This window comes from Scomber japonicus, chromosome 15, assembly GCF_027409825.1.
Source record: "Scomber japonicus isolate fScoJap1 chromosome 15, fScoJap1.pri, whole genome shotgun sequence".
Classification (NCBI taxonomy): domain Eukaryota; kingdom Metazoa; phylum Chordata; class Actinopteri; order Scombriformes; family Scombridae; genus Scomber; species Scomber japonicus.
This window is the reverse complement of record NC_070592.1, coordinates 12,472,580-12,493,272: the sequence shown is the minus strand read 5'-3', so window position 1 is coordinate 12,493,272 and position 20,693 is coordinate 12,472,580. Positions and strand designations below refer to the sequence as shown.

Below are 20,693 nucleotides of genomic sequence, written 5' to 3'. Positions count from 1 at the left end.
CACTGATGGGGTTCACCGATGTCCATGTCCAAGCCGAGCACAGCTATCGGGGGTGTAGATCCAGCAGTGCCACTCATGGATCTCTTGGGTCTGTTGCACCCGGAGGAGAATATACCTGAAAATGCGCTCTGAGAGTTAAACTAGAGTGTGATTTATCCTAGCATACCTGGACATCCCTAAAAATGACAGCATAATCACATGAAGGATGACAGATAACAGAAACAAGCATACGGCTGCAGACCTAGATCTCTCCGTCAGCTGAGCCACAGGCCCGGGGGGGTGATTGGAGAAGGGACTATACTGATCCACCTGTGGGCAGTGGACGTCATCAATGATGCATGTCCATTAATGATGCATGGCTAGGGACGGTCAGGTGGACAGCACCTACTTTACCTCCTCTCCCTCTCCCTCTCTCCCTTTCCCTCCTGCTCAGGTCAGTTTACAGACGAAGAACAGGTGGTAAACAGGCGTTTTCATTCAGTGGATATAGATGTGAACATTTTCAACTGTGGCTCACATATGAACTAAAACTACCATAAAAAGTGTTTTCTCTGTACTATTTGTAACAATTTATTGGCAGAAAATGAATGTGAAACTATTTTGATAATAAAAATAGTTTAAGTCATTAGCCTATTTAAGGAAAAATGCCAAACATTTGCTGGTTGGGGCTTCAAAATATGAGGATTTAAAGCTTTTATGTGCCATAAATCATAGTAAACTTAATATCTTTGAGTTTTGGACTGTTGACCTGACAAGACAGGACATTTCATGTCATTATTTAGTTATTTTATAGACTAAATGGTAAATGGGTTTCATTTATCTAGTACCTGTCTAGTCCTCCGATCACTCAAACCGATTTACACTACATGCCACATTCATCCATTCAGACACTGATGGCAGAAGCAGCCATGCAAGGTGCCAACCTGCTCATCAGGAGGAGTTTCACACACTGATGGCACAACCTTCAGGATTAATCAGTTAATTTGGTTAAGAGAGGCCTACTAGGGGTTAAGCCCTAACCTCTGTACTTAATTTTAAGCATGTTTTATGATTACCTGCTATAGAAAAATCCTTTTTTTTTGCACTAATACAGATGTCAAGCCTTCATAATAACTTTATTGTTTAGATTCACCAAGTTTGAAACTCTAATGGAGGAATAAAGTTCTAAAAGTTAATAAAGTTTTAATTATGTTGAGATGTGATGACTGACAGTCGTAGTTTAACATACAAATAATTCACAAAGCATTCATTAACCTCTCAGGTCGTGTATGGGAGCATCTGATTTCATTGTTTCACCCGTTTGCTGTCTCCTTTCTCACCCCTGTATCTGTTAACAGCCTGTTTACAAAGTCAGTGTCACTGTGCCAGGATGCAGCCCAGGTCAGACAGCACGAACCTGACCCACATTCAGTCTTCCTCAGTCAGCTCATGCCTTCAGACTCCTCCGGATCGTCTTGCACCCTGTGAGCTGGACCTCCTCCAGGGTTGACAGCCAACCCTTAGCATACAAGTGTGATCCAGGAACGTTGCACCTTTACTCTTAATTGTAACTGGACCAGCCTCATGGAGCATCAGAGAGGAGGCACTGAGGCAGGTAGACTGTTAGTGACGGTTAATCAACTGATCAGGTACAAGTTGGAGGAGCAGAGGATCAATAAAAGGCAAAATGATGGTAATTTTTCTTCTTGTTTGTGTCTTCATGAAGGAAAGGCCCTCTCTGTTTCCCTTCTAACTCTCACACTTCACTCATGATTACATGAAGTGATCATCATCAGCAGCAGGCATCATGTAAAAAATACAAACAGAAGAGGTCAGGTTTATATTTTTTATTTAGAAACTTCAAAGTAAGAAAAGTGCATCCATTCCTCTGGACTGCAGGCTGCTTGTCCTCTGCTGGCTGCCTCCTGTTAGTGCATTTGTGTCACCACCTGCAGCTCTGGAAGAGAAAAGCAGAATAGAGTTGTTATTATTTAAAAAGGTCCAGTGTAGGATTTAGTGACATCTAGTGGTGGCTTTGTAGATTGCAGCCAACTGATTACTGAAAATTACTGATGAACCTGAAAGTGTCTGAAATACACGTCACAACCTATTTGATACAAAATATTTGAAGAGGAACTAACCTGGAGGTCATCCTGGTGTCACCACAGTGGAGTAGCTGGTGCTCCGGCATCTCTGGCATTTAATCAGATATCAGTCTTCATTTTACCTACAAAACAGGAAGAAAAATAAAAAGGAAAAATTATGCTGCATCTCCAACAAAACATGAAAACTGTCTCTCTAAAATACTGAGACAAGATTTTGTATTTTTAAAAGAGGCCCTGCAAACCTAAACATGTTTTCAATTATCATGGCTGGTTAATGATCATGTTGATTACCTTAAGTATGAGTTTGACTTGAGTAAAACATACTGAGTTCAAACATCTCTGAAAGTCTGTTTTCACTTTGTCATTATGTGGTTCTGAGCGTAGACTGATATGCTAAATTAAAGTTAATTTTTGCATCAAGACTGAAAAACAACAAAATGTGAAAAGTGGAGAATACTTAATGAACCATACGCTTCTAAAGGCGTTTATGCACAAAATATCTGGACACTGTGGATTTCGACCCCTATCACTTATACTGAAAGCACATCTATAAAAACACAGGGTCCTTCTGAAACCTTACCGTGGGCTAACGGTGTGGATTCTCAGCCTCCTTCAACTGGTCGAGGCTCCTGTGGCAAGAGACAAACAATGAGAGCCTGACAGTGGACTGGTCAGCAGTCAGAAATTACAGATTTGAGGTTGCCATCCTTAAAAAAGGACAAAATGACAACCTGTGTATCTATATGGAGTGTGTATTTATGTGTTTTGTGTGTGTGAGCAGTGACCAAACACACGTTTCAAATAGGTTATGATATGAACATGCATTACAAGTAAACAACTGTTAATGTGTATGTCAATGTGAAGAGAAGTACAATATGTAGCATGAGTTGTGTGACAACGTTCATACAGGTAGGGTTTTAGAAAGGCATCTCAGCAAACTGATATTGGTTCATTTGTTCAGAAACTGCAGGGGGGACGACACAAATTAATGACGACGACGTTCATCACTGATGCAATCCTCGGGGACTGTAATGTTACAAAGCCATGAGAGCTTGACTTCATACTGACACATCAGGGGTGTTGCTGCAAAACCCCAAACAGAGCTGGAGCTGTTCCCTAACAGGTGGGTAACCTTGTACAGAGGTAGACCTGGTCATTTGCTGTGTCAGTCTTGCAGAGTTTGGGCAGGGCCCTTTTATTTAGACAAGGCCGTCAGAAGCCACATGGGGAATTCTGGCATCACACTCAGACAGGATGTAAAAGACTTTAGCCAAACAGAACTGAGGACTTAGAAAATGGATCACAGTGCAGACAGATACATCTCGACAGCATCGAGGGCTTGATTCATTGCATTGGCTGAACAGTGTAGTTTCCTCTTGAACAAGGCTCGTCAGAGGTTGCAAGAACCTTAAACTCCAGGTACCACGGTCCTTTACAGCTACAAGACAAGTCTATATACAAGCAACAGAAGGAAAAATGCCACAGTCATGATGTACTGTACTTGTTCAAAATGGCTGGCTGGTCACTGGTATGACATGGCATCATTCAAGTATAACAGGAAGAACAACAAAATATGAGCAGTAGGAAGTACCGAGTATCAAGAGGGGAAAGGAGAGCAGGTGCTGTTTTCAGCTCATAACTGAATCACTCAGAAGTAAACCCATTACTGACAAACTGTTCAACATTCAGTCGAGCACTACTGCAAAACTTAAGGATATGAAGCGAGTAGCTTTTCAAAGTTCATGTTTGTGCATTGTCTAGTATGCAGGTCTCACTGTATACATCTGCTCTACAAACGTCTTCAGTATCATGACTATAAAAAAAAACTGTCATTTAAATGTCTGTTCAGTTTGAGGAGTCTACATGTTACCAGTGAGCGTAGTATTGAGATCTGTGGCGGTTTGTGAGGCAGTGATCAAAACCAACTACTAAACTCAAACCATCAGTTACATTATTGCAGTCAAGTCTTTATGGTTTCTTAACCTACACTGGCACGGATTTTAATGCACAGCAGTATAGTTTGCTTGTTGTTACATTTGGTCTCCGTTTTAAAAATCAAATAAGTGCAGAATGTTGACATGTGCATGGTGTCAAGCAAATAAAGTTTACAGCTCTTAGATGTATGTATAGTGTAGTGGGAGTGCCCACATCAAACACCAAAAGCCCTGTGAAATATATATCCATGATTTTAAGCAACGCTGCAAATATATTCAAATCTGGATCATGAACTGAGGAAACTAATCATCATCCATTTAAGATTAGGTATTTGTAGAAGTCAACAGAAAGAAGAAATCCACCCCAAACCCCATCTACACACACACACACAAAAGTCAAACGGTTGTGGCGGAAGGATTTAAGTACAGGCACTCTGCATGGTAAGTGTCTGTTAACAAGGGGATTTTTTTTCTACAATCCCACCCAGAACAACCCAGCGAGACACTTCACTTCCAAACTGCAAAAAACACCCCAACCCAATACCATGATTTCATGTTCATAGTTGCAGACTGTGTTCAGCCACAAACAAAGAAGTATGGCAGTAATGATAACAGATGGTACACTCTGATTTGACAGGGTCAATAGATTGTAAACAAAACCAACTAATACAAAGTTTAATCCTTGACTACAATGCTCTAACTTTCTTTTTGGTATTTTTCTAATTCAGCAATGATTGACTGTCAAAATCTGCAAAGTGTGGTTTAAAGTATATATGTAAAATATATCAAGGTAATATTTGAAAAATATGAAACTACTACAATATAAGAATTTTGTGCTCTGCGCCACTGCTTAAAAGAGACAAAGTTGACAGTTTAAGATGCAAGTCAGGCACAAAGAAGAGAAACTCTATAAAAAGGAAGCTCTTTTGTTTAAGTGGAAACTGATGTCAGATGAGCTGGTCTTCATTGTTGAACACAACCTGCCTTTTCATACTGCAGATCACTTTTTAAATATAATAAACTAAGTTTCTAAAACCAAAGAAATCAGCAGATAGAAATTGAAAAAAAAAAAACCCACTGAAATACCTGAAAAATACAGTACTGACCATTGGTTCAAGATATAAACTGCCTAAAGAAAAGGTTGCTTTTGTACTTTGAACCAGAATACACTTCCAAGCCCATTATTTGCATTGTGTGTCAGGTTTCAGCACTGTATTCCACACATCTGTTTGGAAACTGTAGTAATGAACCAGTGACTCAGCCGTCCATACATAGTTCATTTCATACATACAATACATACATACATACATAGAAGCCAAAGTACTACAACCACACACACACACTGCACGGGCTATAATGCTTTGCCACATTCACACACAAAAGGGTAGAGGAACAAAAGATCTGCACTGTGATGCCATTCTTTAAAAGTGTGATGCCAGAAGCCCTGTAAATGTCACCTTGAGCAGTGACATGGTATGAAAGGACAGAGAGAAGAGTTAAGTTATGGGAGAACTGTGCATCTTGTATTATAAACATGGATGGGACACTTACCTTACTTGTTCAGCTGATCTGTGTAAGCATACCTCTGGCTGCAGTGCAAACAAGTCCAGGCTTTACTGTCCACTGACTTCTGCAGAACTACTCATCGTCAATGTAACCCAATTGCAGAGAAGAGCCTCTATTGTGGATTGGGGCAGCCTGTCTTTGACAAGCTGGCTGACAGCAGCTAACACACCTCTCATTTTCCCAAAGACATGACACACACAATCACTCGGCACAACACGCCACTCTTTCTTCAAACGCAAGGTTACAGACTTCATGGGACTTCCTGCCTCAGGTAGTTTGGTGATCAGAGAAGGTGAGGTCTGGTAGTGTAGTTTTCCATCGACATTTTTTCCAAAGGGAACCAATATTGTTGGGGTGCAGAGTTAAGAAAAGCCATGAGGCAATCTATGAACAAATCTGGACCTGGAACTTCTCTTTAAGAATGTCATTGTCAAAGTTTTGATTCCCACTTTTACATTATTAGTTCAGAGTCAAAATATGGTGGAAATAAGGGCCATCTCTGTTGTGAACATCTGTAATATACAATAGTTACTTCAAGTGTGATTTATGTCTTGAGTTGGGAATTCTCTAGGAATGTCCGTGTCAAAGCTTTGTTTTCCAGATTGACACTAATAATGCAAAGTCAGAATGTGTTGGAAATAGGTGGACATACCTGGTCCAAACCTCGATAATATAGTTTTGGAGTAATATGTTCAGTACTTATCATATTACTTAAAACAATCTTGAAGAAAATTGTATATGAATTTTAGTGTCCAAGGTAGACACCATTTGTATTCCAATAAAGTCAAAATATGTTGGGTAAATTGGGAGTTATCCTTGTTCCTTTGTTATATTGTTGAGTAATTCATTAACTGTGCTTAATATTACATTTCAACATATTTTGACAAACTTCTTTAAGAATGTCAGTTTCAAAAATCTGATTTTCTTTATTGCTTTAATAATGCAAGGTCAAAATGTGTTGGGAATAAGGGACATCCCTATTCTGAACCGCTGTGCAAACAGTGTAATGTGTTAAGTTTGTTTGGGATTACAGAACAAAATCTCAAAGAAATTCTATTTAGGGATTTGAGTGTCAGAGGTGGTTGCCTTTTCTATCTCAATCACTACGTGAAATGTGTTTGCAATAAGGGACACCCTGTTCCGAGCCTTTATAGTCAAGTGTGCCAGGTGCATTATGCAAGACATAAAAAAGGTATCTGACAAAAGCTTAGAAATGGATCCAATGTCACAGATTTTGGGTCACCCAAGTGTAAGTACAACTAGCAAAAGGTTATATGAGATTCTTACTTTTGCTGCTAGAAAAATAAAGTTGCGGTGGACTAGTCCTATTAAGGACTGGTGTACGGTTGTATATGAGCTGGTCCCTTTGGAATATCTAAGTATTCTACACATCAAAACTGATCAGTTCAACAAAGTCTAGTAGCTCTATCCAAATCATCTTGGACTAGATTTTTCCTGAACTCTGCTAACCTGTCACTTACCTTCAATATAGGCTATTGTAACCTCCTGTATGTGTTTGTGAACTGAGTGGTTTTTATATTACATTTTTGTCTCTCTTGTTCTTGCAAGGGGAAAAAAAAAAAAAAAAATCAAACATATTGTAAAAGTGTAGTATACAGCATTCTCTTAAAGAAAGTGTGTGACAATGATTTGATTAGCTTTTTTACTTTAGTAAAGCAAAGTCAAAATGTATTAGCACTACAGGAGAGCCCTGTTCCAAACTTCTGTAATCTTGCCACTGTGTGGTAGGCCTATTTAAAGTGTGCTAGACGTTATTTTTAAACAAATCTTGACAAAGGAATTCCATTTAGGAATAAGTGTTAATGATTTGATTTCTTTTTACTTTAATAACGCAGGGTCATATGCTTGCAACAGGAGAAATGCCAGTTCCAAACCTAACACTACCATGCAGTATGTTAAGTGTGCTTAGCACAGTGAGGTCAAACACTTTTACTTCAAACAGAAGAATGGCCAAATGTTAAAAAGTCCATCTTCCAACTTTCCAAGCTACAGAGCAACCACCTATCACCATCAATAAAGAATGCAAGTTTTCTAAACTATTTGGTCCACGAGAACGACTGATTCTCCACTCAAAAAAAAGCTAAAACTAATTTCAGCTAAATGTTTTAACTGCTACATCTGTGGTTTCCACTGATTTTGAATTTCTTGGTATGGAAAGTTCCTTCTCATAGTCCAACACCTTTAAAGATGGTCAAACCTGTTAAAGAAAACAAATTGTACACAACACCAACACACAGACATAACATTACAAGTTTTCAAATTTAAACGTTGGTCAAATTATATTACAAGTCCATAGTATTTTGAGTACCGTTTTCTTTTTAAATATTTATCCTCAAGACAGCAGAAAGATATCCCCCTCATTATCTTACTCTTGAGCAATGGTGGGTATTTACCTCTTCCTTCTTCCTTTCAATTTTGTATGTGACAAGAATTACTTCAAGGGGGTAAATTTTAATTAGAAAATCCAAGAGTTCAAAAAGTCAGCCTCTGGCTGTTTGCAAAAGAGCGCTACATAAAGAGTGGTCAAGCTACAAACTTTTTGTTCGTCTTCATAAAGTGAGAGAAACTCCTCCAGGAATAAAGCAAATGTGGAAAACCATCAGGGATGATCTTACCTACGGTAAATACAAATCCTCATTCAGCTGTTCCTTGACTAGTTCATTTAATGTGGAGGTCTGAAAATTAATACACCGGCAGTGTTCAAGTGTAGCAGTTGTAAGGTGCCAGAAACCAACAGACCTTTTTCTGTAGTCTACAATGGGCCTTTTCTTCACACAAAATCTGATTGATATTTCCACAAAGAAATGACTTAATTCTGATAATTAGGTAGACCATTTTGCGGTGAAATTGATGACTACAGTATGATGACTAAGAAGAACAAAAGCTCACTGATCCCATCACTGGCCTTTTAGCCACATGAGTCAAATATCATTGCTATTCTATATAAATAGGCATTGCACATTTGAAGTGACATCTATCAAAACATTGGGGGATCTGCATTAACTTTACCAAATTATGTTGAGAATTTCTCAAAAATCCATTAATGACAAATGATCTACGCTTTTGTGTTCATAAAATATTAAAAAGGTTTAGTGGTGTGATACTTTATCTACAGTTTTCATAGGCAAGACAAAGAGCGCTAAATCGTCATTATCAACTATCTGTCCATAGAACACCACCTCAAGGTACATATACGTTAACAAATGGCAACCTTTTTCCAAACCTCTTTATGGTTCCTTTGTAACCTTTTTACACAATGCCAGCTGAACATTACTAACTCAGGACTCAAGTCCAGTGTTAAGGTCTCTTTGTGCAAGCATTCTTGAGTCCTGGCTATACAGCCAAAAATTCCTTCCATAGTCCATAATGTTTAAAGTTGGTCAAACCTGTTAAAGAAAAAATGTACATAACACAAACACGTAACATTTCAAATGAACACTCCATGAAAATAATTGGTAATAACATTACCAAATTCAAAGTGGATTAAATCCTCTATTTTGCAGTGGTGTCAGCTTTGTGGGATTCTCAAAAGCAACACAAACAAGGACATTTTACTGGATAGTCATTGCGACTAAGCAAAAGTTCTTTAATACCCCTTAAATTAAAGATGTACAGAATCAAATATCTTACTGTACACAAGAGTAACACTATAAAGTACTTCAATATGTCATTTCTTTTAAAGTCTTAGTACTCCCCTGTTTTAACAATCTTCCCATTGTTTTTCAAATGCTACTTGACAAATGAAAATGTGGGATTGAAAATCCAATTGATATTCAAAATGTTGTCCAACGTTGGACTAAAACTGTTTCCAGAAGAATGTGTGTGTGAGTCCACAGGTAAGGTGGAAAGTCACTTATTGTTCATTTTGGTAATTTGAAAAAGAATGGCGTGGGTAAAAAACAAATGCTAGAAAGTACACTGATACATGGTGCTAATCTCAAGACAAGAAAGTCAGTACACCGCCAATAGTCCACAGAATGTCAGTCAAGCTAGTTTAGGAAAAAATAATATTGTGTATTACAACTGGTTTTGCTTCATTTATCAAGCATTTTTTCCCATTCCTTTAACATAAATGCAGTAAAGTGCAGTAAAGTATACTAGTCACAATTAACGACAATTAAATTAAAGTTGTAATTTATATAAGATTACTTACACTCACGGTTTCAGCCCGTCTCCACCTACCACATAACTCTGAAAGCACTTGCTGTGGCAAGTCAGTGAATGAAAAGGTGTCCAAAGTTTTGATGCCAAAGAGATACCAAGGATACCTCCAAAAATAATAGACTTCTCACTGAGGTGGGGCCAGAGTGAAAATATAATTTTCAAATTATGTGATAACAGATGTTTGTGTGTAACGAGGTTCTTAAATGTTCTCTTTTTTGATAGTTTATGCTTCTCGTAATATTGCCACAGATCATGTTAATGTAACTGCACATAAACACATCTCCTAGAATGACCAAATGTATTGCTGAATGTAATCCATTAATGATATGAAGAGTGAGAAGTTGTTTGTTGTCAAAGGTTGACCCCTTACCATCCAAAAATAAAAAATTTTTAGCCAGATCTGGGGAGAACTAATAAAATTAAAAGCGATATAGTACCCAGCTACAGCCAAGTAATACAAGTGCTCGTCTGTTACCAAGGGCCAACTACAGAAGGTGCTTAGAAAATCATCTTTTCTATGTATAGCTGGCGTAAGCCAGACATCTGTGCAACACATTAATAAATTCATCTACATAAAGTTAAGCAGGGTTTATACATTATTGAACCAAGAAACCTTGGTGACAAAAATGGAAAGCATAAAGCATCGTCACAGATGAGCCACAACATCCACTGCAGTACAGGTCATCTCCATGCAGTTTTCATTGGTTACCAATCAGCCAGGACTACACCATGAAAATTCAGACTGGATTTTCCTGTGGAGTGATGTTCTTGTCTTCTTGAATGCAGTGCCACTTGTGTTTTTTAAAAATGGTTGTTTGCTGACTTTTATCACACCTGTGTCAGGTATGTATAACGTCGTTATCCGTCTGAGAAGAGGTCTTGATCTTGCTGGGTTTTTTTGTTTTGTTTTTTAACTAAATAGAGATGTTGGTCTGACATCGACATACATTACAAATCTGAAACATATTTGGTTAAATTCTTAGTGATTATCACGCTTTTAAAAACTGACCTTTGGGCCTGTTAGTCACGTTAAGGCAGATTTACTCATGCCAACAAAGTATTTAACTACAGCAAGAACATTTTTACTTCCAATTCCACCAATCAAGACATCCTTATATGTTGATTTTCTAATGCTATAGACCTCTATTGTACCTAGAAATGATCCACAACTGAAAATGACTACGTTTACATGCAGGTTTGTAAGGGTGTCAAAAATAAGAACTATTGAAATGGTTATTAGCTATTTAAGGGAATGAGGTTAGGGGCAACTCTGTTTTTACTTGACTACTCTACTACTAGGTGAAAGTTGCCAAAGATTAAAGAGCTTAATGTCCAGTTATCCATCAGGAAGATAACAAACAAGGTGATCTAAGCATGATAGACCAGTAGCAACTGGGTCGAGTCATCACATAAAAGTAATTCAGCTCCATAGAAGGCAGAAATACAATGCTCCTCGTCAATCTACAACAAAATGTGTTTGTAACTGGTGAGTGAATATGGATGTGCACACATACACAGCAAACACTTATGAAATTTCTAAATTTCAGGTGCCAAGCTGTTTGGATAGCAAAGCCTTTACTGGTTTAAATGTGCAACACGGATGAGTGTGGTTTCTTATTATGGTTGTTGTGTATTGGACTGCATGTAAACGTAGTCAGTAACTCCAGCCTCCAAGCATGCACACAAGATATTCACAATGTAGACTAAATGTGATATTAGTTGTATGTAATAGTATGTAGACAAGTTTGTGTCCAGCTTGGTTACCCATAACCACATGCTTTCTTAAAAGGTTCTATGTGTAGTACTTCTGCTTTCCTGAATAATGACTGTAAAAATGTTAATGAAACAAATCAGAATAATATAGAAAATAACTACAGAGAGCTCCATTTCATCTGTGGACAGTTTAATGTCATGTATCATGAATATGTAAATCATTGCAGCTCATGTACAATAATCATAAGCACTGGGTGCAACATCGTCACCACTTACGGTCCGGTGTATAGAACTTAGTGGCCTCTAGTGAAGCAGACTTGGTAGAAATTGAATATTATGTTTATATGCATGTTTTAATCAGTGTATAATCCAGTGACACTACCACCACTGACATGTTTCTAAAGTAGCCTAGAACAGACAAACTAAACCGAACTGACTCTAAAGGCCTCTCGGGCTTCTTGCAAGTTTTACAGCTACTGGAGGTTTTCCTACACACTTCAAAAAAGGGGAGAAGGAGGGTGGAGGGGTATTCAGTTGGTTGCAATCTGCAACCTCTCCACAAGATGCCACTAAATCCTACACACTGATCCTTAAATTACTATTGCTCAAGATCAAATTTTGACCAGGCAATGACAGTCGTTTTACATAACTGTTTGACAGACTAGTATTTACAAGTTATTACAGGGAAGGAAGTGGAGCACGTGGTGGGGCATTAGCAGCAAGCATAGCTTGACGTGGAGCAATGCCTTGTTTATTAGATTTTGTTATATATGACGCTGAATAAAAGATATCAGGATTGTGGCAGAGATAACACATAGAGCCTTTAAGACCTAATGTGGCAAATCTATCCACAGTATTTAATTAGTGTGAACCACCAATTTGAGTTTGATTGTTTTTGAACAATAATTCAACTTTTAAGAATAAATGTTTGGTTTGTCCTGATAGAACCAATGTCTCTTTATTATAATACATGCTTTGACTCCAAATGTATGGCACAAAACACAGCCATAGAAAGTAGAGAAATATTTTACAGTTATCACTTCACGACGACTCACAGAGCATAATACATCTAGAAAAGTAAATCATACAGGGGTTAGATAGAACTAATGATCACACGAATGTGACCTATTTTTCATACTACTGACAATACAAAATAAATGAAAATATTGACTTTGTAATAAAAAGAGAAAATTGTCAAGCTAAAACGTAGCAACATTTTAAACTTAAATACAAGAAATGTAGCTCAACATATTTGTTTTGGAGAATCTATACAAATGGTGCTGCTAAGAGCATCAAAGGGAAGCGTTTAAAAACGGGGTTTCTTAGTAGGACCATCAAACTCCTCGCGGACCCTGCCGTACCCGGGGTTACCAGGACCCATTCCCCTAGGACCACCCTGGGCGAAGCGCTCATTGCGCTGTGGGGTCAATTTGCCATGGAGGCAGATAGGAGGTTGGGGAATTAGGAATTGGATGGCATCAGTGCACAAGCACACAGTTCATGTCCATATGGAGGTGTATAAATAGGTATGGCAATAGACGGTTTTTATATTTGAGCACATTTACGACAAAACCAGCAGGAGACACATCCGAAGAAACGGTTCGTTCCAATATTGAAGATCCACAGGTGCCACAGGTTACATACGGAAAAGGAAGAGAGGGTAATGCTTTCGTTAGTCAGTGCCTACCTAGTACGGTCTCTCCAGTGCATGCCAAGATTAGGCTTTAATCCTTGATTGATTATCAGGTCTAGCATTTGTAAATGCTAGTCAGATTTTCCTCTTTATGATGACTGACGATGGCAACAGATAAATGCCCAAACCTCTATGAAAGAGGTATTAACCAAATATACTTGGCATTTTCAAACTAAGATTATGTTTACTTAGAAATTTGGCAAAAATGGTTTATAATATGAAATGATATGTCAGTGTTATCAACTCTGAATTATCTGAATTTTAAAGTTTCCTCAAAAGAAATTATGGTGTATCAATCTGTGGTCCAACGGGCACAAAAACTCTTATGGCACTTGATTAAATTGCCTATTGTTTCCTATTGTGTCAAGCATCTGGAAGTACAAGGACTGTACCACAAATACATGTGTGGAAATAAAGACTTAGGCAGAACAAAATTTACATTACAAGACATTCAGCATAACACATTTTCCAGACCTTTTCAAGGAAGCAATTTGGTTAACAATATGCACTTTAGGGCTGCCCCCAACTAAAGAAAGTCCTAGTCAACTAATAGTTGTTATTAAGAGTCAATAGTCGACTAGTTGTTGCAAGTTTAATGACACTACATATTATTTATCAACCATGCTATGTGGCTACTTGCGTGTTTCAGATGAGTCATGTTTGATTTGAGTTGATTGGCGAATGTTTGCATGTTAGCTTCTTGGCGTTGTCCTTCACTCTCTCAAAATGATCCCACACTTTGGATTTCTTGTTCGATATGGTAACTAACTGACAAAAGGCAGGGACGAGGCGTGTAAACGCGACTGTCTATCCCTGACTGACTGAGTGTCACCACTTCATGGGTCCATAGCATTTCATACACAGTCCAGCCATGTGGTTTTGAATTAATTTTGACAAGGTGTTGAGTCTTTCCTTCCTTGGACTAACTACCACTGAAAACTTGATTGACTAGAGCTAGGCTCTTCTCGTCTACCATTAGGGGGCAGCCCTAATGCACTTCAATTGGCTAATTCAGCAAGTTTTTGCAAAACTAGAATTGCGTGAGAAAGAGTGAATGCCTCAGACAAAAATTCAACAATAGAAGGCGGCTTTGATTCACAACACAAGGCTACAATGAAACAGTAGAAAGTAGAAATAGAAAATAGACGATAAGTGTGTTTTAACCTGGATCTATACAACGTCAAACTACTCGGCCAACTGAATTATCGTAAATTATTTATAATACCTTTACTGAGCTTCAAATTCAGGTATGAATTTAACTACAGTGTGTCAAAGTGCACACTTAATGCAATTTTGTGGACTGTTGCATTGCCAACCTCAAACAAGATTGTTTCCAATAGGCTTAAACCTAAAAGGAGGCATGTCCTATATAAGTCTTCCAAAAATGACTTTAAGGCCAAATGCTGTTTCAAATCCAAAACACTGAATAATGCCAAGCGAATATTTGCATGAGTAAACATAACTGGTTGACTCATCAAAAGCTACAAATGTGTCAGGCAAACAATTTTAAATACAAAAATTCAGTAAGAGTATATACAGCAAATATAATCTGTTAAATGTGATATTTAAGAACAAAGCCTGATAGAAAATGTATTGTGAAAATTACTTCCATTCAGGACCTACAGTGTTAACACACATCTACCCATTCTTACTGTCAACTTTAACTGTACCAAGCAAACACTGGTACTACAAGCCTGCCAAAGTCGTAGATCTCCGATTGTATATGAAATAAGTCTGTCATATGAACTGTCATAGTCCAGTATTGACCAGGCTGTGCCTGCCCCCGTCAATCAATTCTGATGTGATCTTCAATTTTAGAGTGATTTGTTAATGATTTATTGCTTTAGGCCATCAACCTGCACTAAATGGACTGTAAATACACACATACAAAAAAGGTTTGAGACGGTAAGTTAGTCCAGATGATGGACTAAACCCCTACACAAAAAAGGAGCTTTACACAGGACTTCACACTTCCACCCAAAAATACACGTAGCCTGTTTATATACAGCTTGATTTCTTCTCATGATGGATGATGCTTGAAACTGCTCGCACTGCATTGAAAAGTGATTTAAAAGAACATGAGCACATTATCAACAGTAAAAGTGAATTAAAAAAACACTGGTAGGTGAAATGCCTCCGGTCAAGAAAAAGTGCCTGTCCAGATCACGAGACAGGGCTTGCAATAGCAGTCCACTACACAAAGTGTGTGATGAAAGAGCAGAGCCACTGAAGTCTGTCGATAGCACACTGGCGAACAATTTATGATTTAGTGCAGGTTGATGGTTTGTTAGCTGAAAGCCGTAAACTCCTGTGAATATAACTGAGGGGGCTTGGCTTGCCATTGAAAAAAAAAAAAAAAACCCTACTAGGCAGGCAGCATATCTGTCACACTCAACAAACAACAAGCCACTCGAAGAAGGCTAGGAACACAAATCATTGCTTAGCCAACTGGCCCTCAAGATTAAAAATCAGCTGGGAGACTTTCCAGCAAAAAGGAAAGCCAGACATAAGCTACATTAACTACTGAGCATCCAGAAAGTGGGATACATTACCATTTCGTTGTTCATTAAGCCTCCTGCAGATGGTCCCATTCCCGGCTGTCCCTCAAAGCCCAGTCCACCCATAGGGAACTTCTGGTTGGATGCAAAGGGCATATCTAACAGAAACAAGTCAAGTAAACATATTTAACTTTGAATAAGCATGTGAGACAATATACTAATTATGCTCAGTTGATGGAAATATACAGGAAACCACAATTGTTACATACACTCATTTGATCCACTTAGCTAAAAGTAAGGCAGTCTGATACTACAGCCCTGTAATAAATCCTACCTTTATCAAAGTTAATGCTAAATTTTGTTGAAAATTAAAAGAGGCACTGATTTAACTTTATGGTCAGTTGAGGAGATAATTTGACAATGTGTAAAAGTGAGAAAAGTTTCTACTGTTTAGCAACCGATAATTGAGAATAATTAATATACATAGAGTACAGCATATTCTTAGTGCCATAATTTTTTATTCTGTGTAATTTACGGTCGTTAAAATGAGATAACTTACCACCCATTCCCAAAGCTCCGCCAGAATTCATTCTCATTTCCCTGTCCCTCTGTAATAAGAAAACAGACAAGAAAATAATCACAAAACCGGACGCCATATGATAGACAATGTTCATTTAAAAATCACTTCATTTAAATAATATTTTGTATTCCAATTTAACTCACATCCATGAAGTTGCCCATTCTGTAGTTCTCCTCACGCTGGCGGCGCATCTGTTCTTCCATCTCTCTCTTGCGAAGCATCTCCTCCTCTCGCCTGCGACGCTCTTCTTCTTGCCTGTTCAAAGCGAAGGAGAAACAAAAATTAGAGACAGACATTGAGGTACCATCCATTAGGAAAGAAACAATTATAATGTATTAATGCGTTTTTAAGAGGACGCCAGGAAGTCTGTCTCATTGAATAACCAAACATAAAATACCTTATCTGCATCTCCTTCCTCTTTTGCATCTCCTGACTGTGCAACTCCTCCATCCGCCTCAGTTCTTCCTGTCGCCTCAACAGATCTGCAGGGAAACACGAAACCAGTCTTAACTATAGAACTTCAACATTAGATGCTCTAAATCTTTCTTTAAAATATTAAAAAAAAAAAAAAATACCTGCAGAATTTTTATTTTTAAACTTGTCAGAAAAAACAGTTCTTACCTTGTCTGAGCAGGTTGGCCTGGTGTTCGTGATAAGCGTCCTCCATCTCACTTTCAAGCTTCTCACGGGCTTCACGCATGTTCTTCTCCACCTGGTCCCTCTGCTGTTTCTCCATTTCGTCAAGGGACTTCCAGCGCTTGGAGTACTCGAATTCGAACGTGCCTGGACGAGCAAAGCGAGGAGGTTCTTCCCGCTCTCTGTGGACAAAATCATCAAAAGTATACAAAATCAGCAGAGCATACAGCATGTTAGGCTTACACAACTGTATCTGCAACAGGGTTAGTAGTAATGGACAATAGGTTGTTTTCAATCTTTCATTAGTCAGCTTGGAGCGGGCTACATCCTTGCCCCTCAGCTTGATTCACATAGGTTACCATCTGCTACTTCACAAAGCATATTGATTTCTAACAGCTGCAATCCCTGAACCTCCTCCCCCATTACCATTTCAAAGCCCCCACTAGCACATCACACCATCTGCTGCTCCGAAAACACTGACGTGAAGGGAATCAATTGCACAATAAAGACTAAAAGGGGACGGCAATACAACTAGCAACCCTGTAACAACTGTCATCTAATGATTAGACATCTCATCTAACAGTATCATATCAACTTAAAGAACAGTGAGAGTGAAAAAGTGTGCTTACGCTTGATATCTGGGGTTCTTCTGTGCCAGTTTCTCTGGCAGACCATCCTCATCATCAAACTGGTCGAGAGGCTCTACGATAACTGGTCTGGGTGACCTGAATGGGGTGCCACAGACAAAAGATAAATAAGCAAGGTATTCTTCACGGTGGTGTATCAATCAAATGTAATGCAAAAGTGTGTCTTTTGAACTTTAACTTCACTTACGCTGTGAGCAGGAAAACGCCCTCATTGCAACGGTCCAGGGCCTTTCTGGCAGCGGGTTTGGACGCAAACTCCACAATACCCTTGCCTGTGGAGCGCCCGCGGTCATCAACGATGACGATGGCCCTTTCCACCATGCCAAACTGTGAGAAAGCTTCTTCCAATAGCTCATTGGAAACAAACGGTGACAGGTTCTTCACAGACAGAGCTGCAGAGTGTGTGGCGAATCGGACACGCAGGGGTCTTCCTTTCATTGGTATGTCGTCTAACTCTGCCTTAGCTATTTCGGCGAGTGCACGGGACTCCTGCGAGAAATGGAAAAATATTTAAGCCCTTCATTCATCACAAGTAGGAAACAATTCACTAGTTTGACATGTTTAAAGACTAAAAAAGTTGCTTTAATTGTTAGCTGCAATTTATCAGTCAATTGACTTCAAATTGTACCTCATCAGTAATTGTATTAGTTCTTACTCCCACATTTCAACTATGATACTTGTATCTGCCTCAAAACTGGATAAATAGTCTTACCAATCGGATGAACCCGAAGCCTTTGCTCTTATTGATGAAGACCTCGCTTGGCTCTCCATATTTGGCGAACAGCTTCCTGAACTCGTCCTCTGTGATGTCGTTGGGCAGGTTACCGATGAAGAGGCGACACCGCTGTGTGTAGGTCTTCTCACCGGGTTTCAGCAACATGGACAGAGTCGCCCTGAATTCCTGTTTTTAAAGAGATAAATCACATTATGAATTCAAAATCTAACTTTCCACAATATAATACAATTTAAATTCAGACGACAAAAACGATTATCTTAAAAAAAAAAGATACAAAACTGAAACAACTGCGGATGTTTAAGTTATGTCTAGTTTGGGTTTTCTTACGATAACGTTAGCCTTCATTCATGCCTTCGTGTGGCCAACCCGCCCATCCCCCACCAGCTCCGTGTGCTCAAAGGAAAAAAAACAACTTGACCTATATTTCAGCTAAATCTATGGCAAACTAGAGAGCACACGGAGAGCTGTTGTACATCGCCATTTATCAAATAACCCACCTTGAATATGTTTATATTTTATCTGATTTTTATTTTATTTTAGCACATTTTACGAATACACGAGTTATACACAAGATGGCGGCTAGACGAAGCTACTAACCCAAAGCTAACAACAAAGCCCGTCGACGCCTGTCTGAACATAGAAGGGCACAAATAACGCTGCACACCCTAGGGTGGCTCTGGACATAGTCACAAATAACGCTGCACACCCTAGGGTGGCTCTGGACATAGTCACAAATAACGCTGCAGACCCTAGGGTGGCTCTGGACATCGTCACAAATAACACTGCACATCCTAGGATGGCTTTGGACATAGTCACAAATAACGCTACACACCCTATGGTGGCTTTGGACATAGTCACAAATAACGCTACACACCCTAGGGTGGCTTTGGACATAGTCACAAATAACGCTACACACCTTAGGATGGCTTTGGACATAGTCACAAATAACGCTACACACCTTAGGATGGCTCTCGTCTGCGTTGTCGTTTGAGGCCTTGCGATCCGATCCCGCCTGGTCCTGTTTGGGCCTGTTGGGAGTCAACTGTGGACCCGACCTTTGGCCTTGTGGGGGGCCAGACCTCTGGCCTGAGTGCGGGCCTGACCTCTGGCCTGGCGGGGGGCCCGTCCTCGGGCTCTGTTGCGGACTCGGCTTCATGCCTTGCGGGGGCCCTGACTTGGGGCCTTGTGGGGGCCCTGACTTTGGGCTCGGAAGTGGCTTCTGCTGCTGTCCATTGGTGTTTTCCGCCGGTGATTTGATCTGTTGGTTCTGGTTCTGGTTCTTGTTCTCCTGGTTGGGCTGGGGAGAGGTTATGTTTGGTTTGGGTGGTGGTGACTGGATCTTGGGCTGGGTAGCGGGGGTGGTCGGTGTCGCCGGTGTCGCCGGTGTCTTCGGCTCCTCTGGCTTCTGCTGCTGCTGCTGCATCGGGCCTTTCATGGTGAGCGCCGGGCCCGGAGCCGGCGGAGGAATGATGGGCAGTCCCTGGTTCTGTGGCTTCTGGGGAGTCGTCTGAGGCCCCTGGTGAGGCGGTCTATTGAAGTTGTTCTGTCCCCCTCTGCGATGTTGATTTTGATTCTGGTTCTGAAAAGGATGATTCCTGAAATTTGGGTTTCCCATCAACCCACCCCGTATGGGTCCGCCGGGTCCTCCTCCTCTGCGTGGCTGGAAATGATTCATCCCCATGCCGCCGCGATTATTATTAAATCGAGACATTGATTCTTAAACTACTCAAAAAATATGATTAAAATAGCAAAAACTGTAAAGCTTTGCTGCGTAACAGCTGCCTGTGTCGACACACTGTAGGTCGATCGTTTTAAAATGGCGACTAACGGTTACGCAAAGCAGGCTCCTTCTTTCTCTTGCACAATGAAAGCCGGCGGTGGCGCTGATTGGTCCGCTGCTCGATGGGGGGAGGAGCCTTCATGGGCGTTCGGAGTCTTTTGAAGGAATCGTTTCGTTTGGCCCCCCTCCACTAAATCGTTCACCCCCTCACATAACACACACTTCTCCAAGATTCAAGATCTTTATTATTGTCATTGTAGATTACAGTGAAATTACTTATTTGACAACCTAATTATATGTTTAATAAATGGGTTACAGTATAATAAGTTGCCAAACGGAGGGCTGGGAAGAAGTGACTATATTCTTACAGCGGAAGTCTCTCCATCAGTTTTAAACTGTTTTGGTGTTGTGGATGAAGCATTGGAATAATACATCAACACATAAGCATGTTTAAAAAATAAAAAAGGGACTTGGTGAAGAGGAGGATTTTTATGAACTGGCTGCTGCAGACACAGGAGCACTTTAAAAGCAGATTGATGAAAAATAACAAAATGAATTTATACACTATGAATAAAGAATAAAGACAAAATGATGCCAGGCTCAGTATTATTATTGCACATATGGCAAAGAGTGTATTGCAC

General features: G+C 39.6%; 1 protein-coding gene across 2 annotated transcripts; it reads right to left on the bottom strand.

The window, feature by feature from the left end:
- Positions 1–1,811: 1,811 nt before the first annotated feature.
- sfpq (splicing factor proline/glutamine-rich) lies at positions 1,812–20,078 on the bottom strand. 2 transcript variants are annotated; one of them, XR_008323008.1, is made up of 12 exons: positions 19,231–20,078; positions 18,249–18,437; positions 17,724–18,025; positions 17,519–17,614; positions 16,875–17,071; positions 16,651–16,735; positions 16,397–16,508; positions 16,233–16,281; positions 15,728–15,831; positions 2,665–2,713; positions 2,121–2,206; positions 1,812–1,936 (listed from the first exon to the last, which is right to left on the bottom strand). XR_008323008.1 is itself a non-coding variant. In XM_053334929.1 (10 exons), exons 1-10 carry the CDS (start codon positions 19,981–19,983, stop codon positions 12,789–12,791), a joined length of 1,998 nt encoding a protein of 665 aa, XP_053190904.1. In that variant the 5' UTR covers positions 19,984–20,078; the 3' UTR covers positions 12,171–12,788. The 2 variants fall into 2 exon arrangements, 1 of the variants encoding a protein (XP_053190904.1); XM_053334929.1 differs by lacking the exons at positions 1,812–1,936; positions 2,121–2,206; positions 2,665–2,713 and adding an exon at positions 12,171–12,899.
- Positions 20,079–20,693: the final 615 nt, after the last annotated feature.

What these genes read in the sequence shown, in the direction of transcription:
- sfpq (XM_053334929.1), bottom strand. Translation starts at nt 19,983, where the DNA reads ATGTCTCGATTTAATAATAATCGCGGCGGCATGGGGATGAATCATTTC. An exon ending in GGCGTTTTCCTGCTCACAGC is followed by an intron (nt 17,615 to 17,723) that starts GTAAGTGAAGTT and finishes CACCCCATTCAG; the next exon opens with GTCACCCAGACCAGTTATCG. An exon ending in GGCCAACCTGCTCAGACAAG is followed by an intron (nt 16,736 to 16,874) that starts GTAAGAACTGTT and finishes GTTTCCCTGCAG; the next exon opens with ATCTGTTGAGGCGACAGGAA.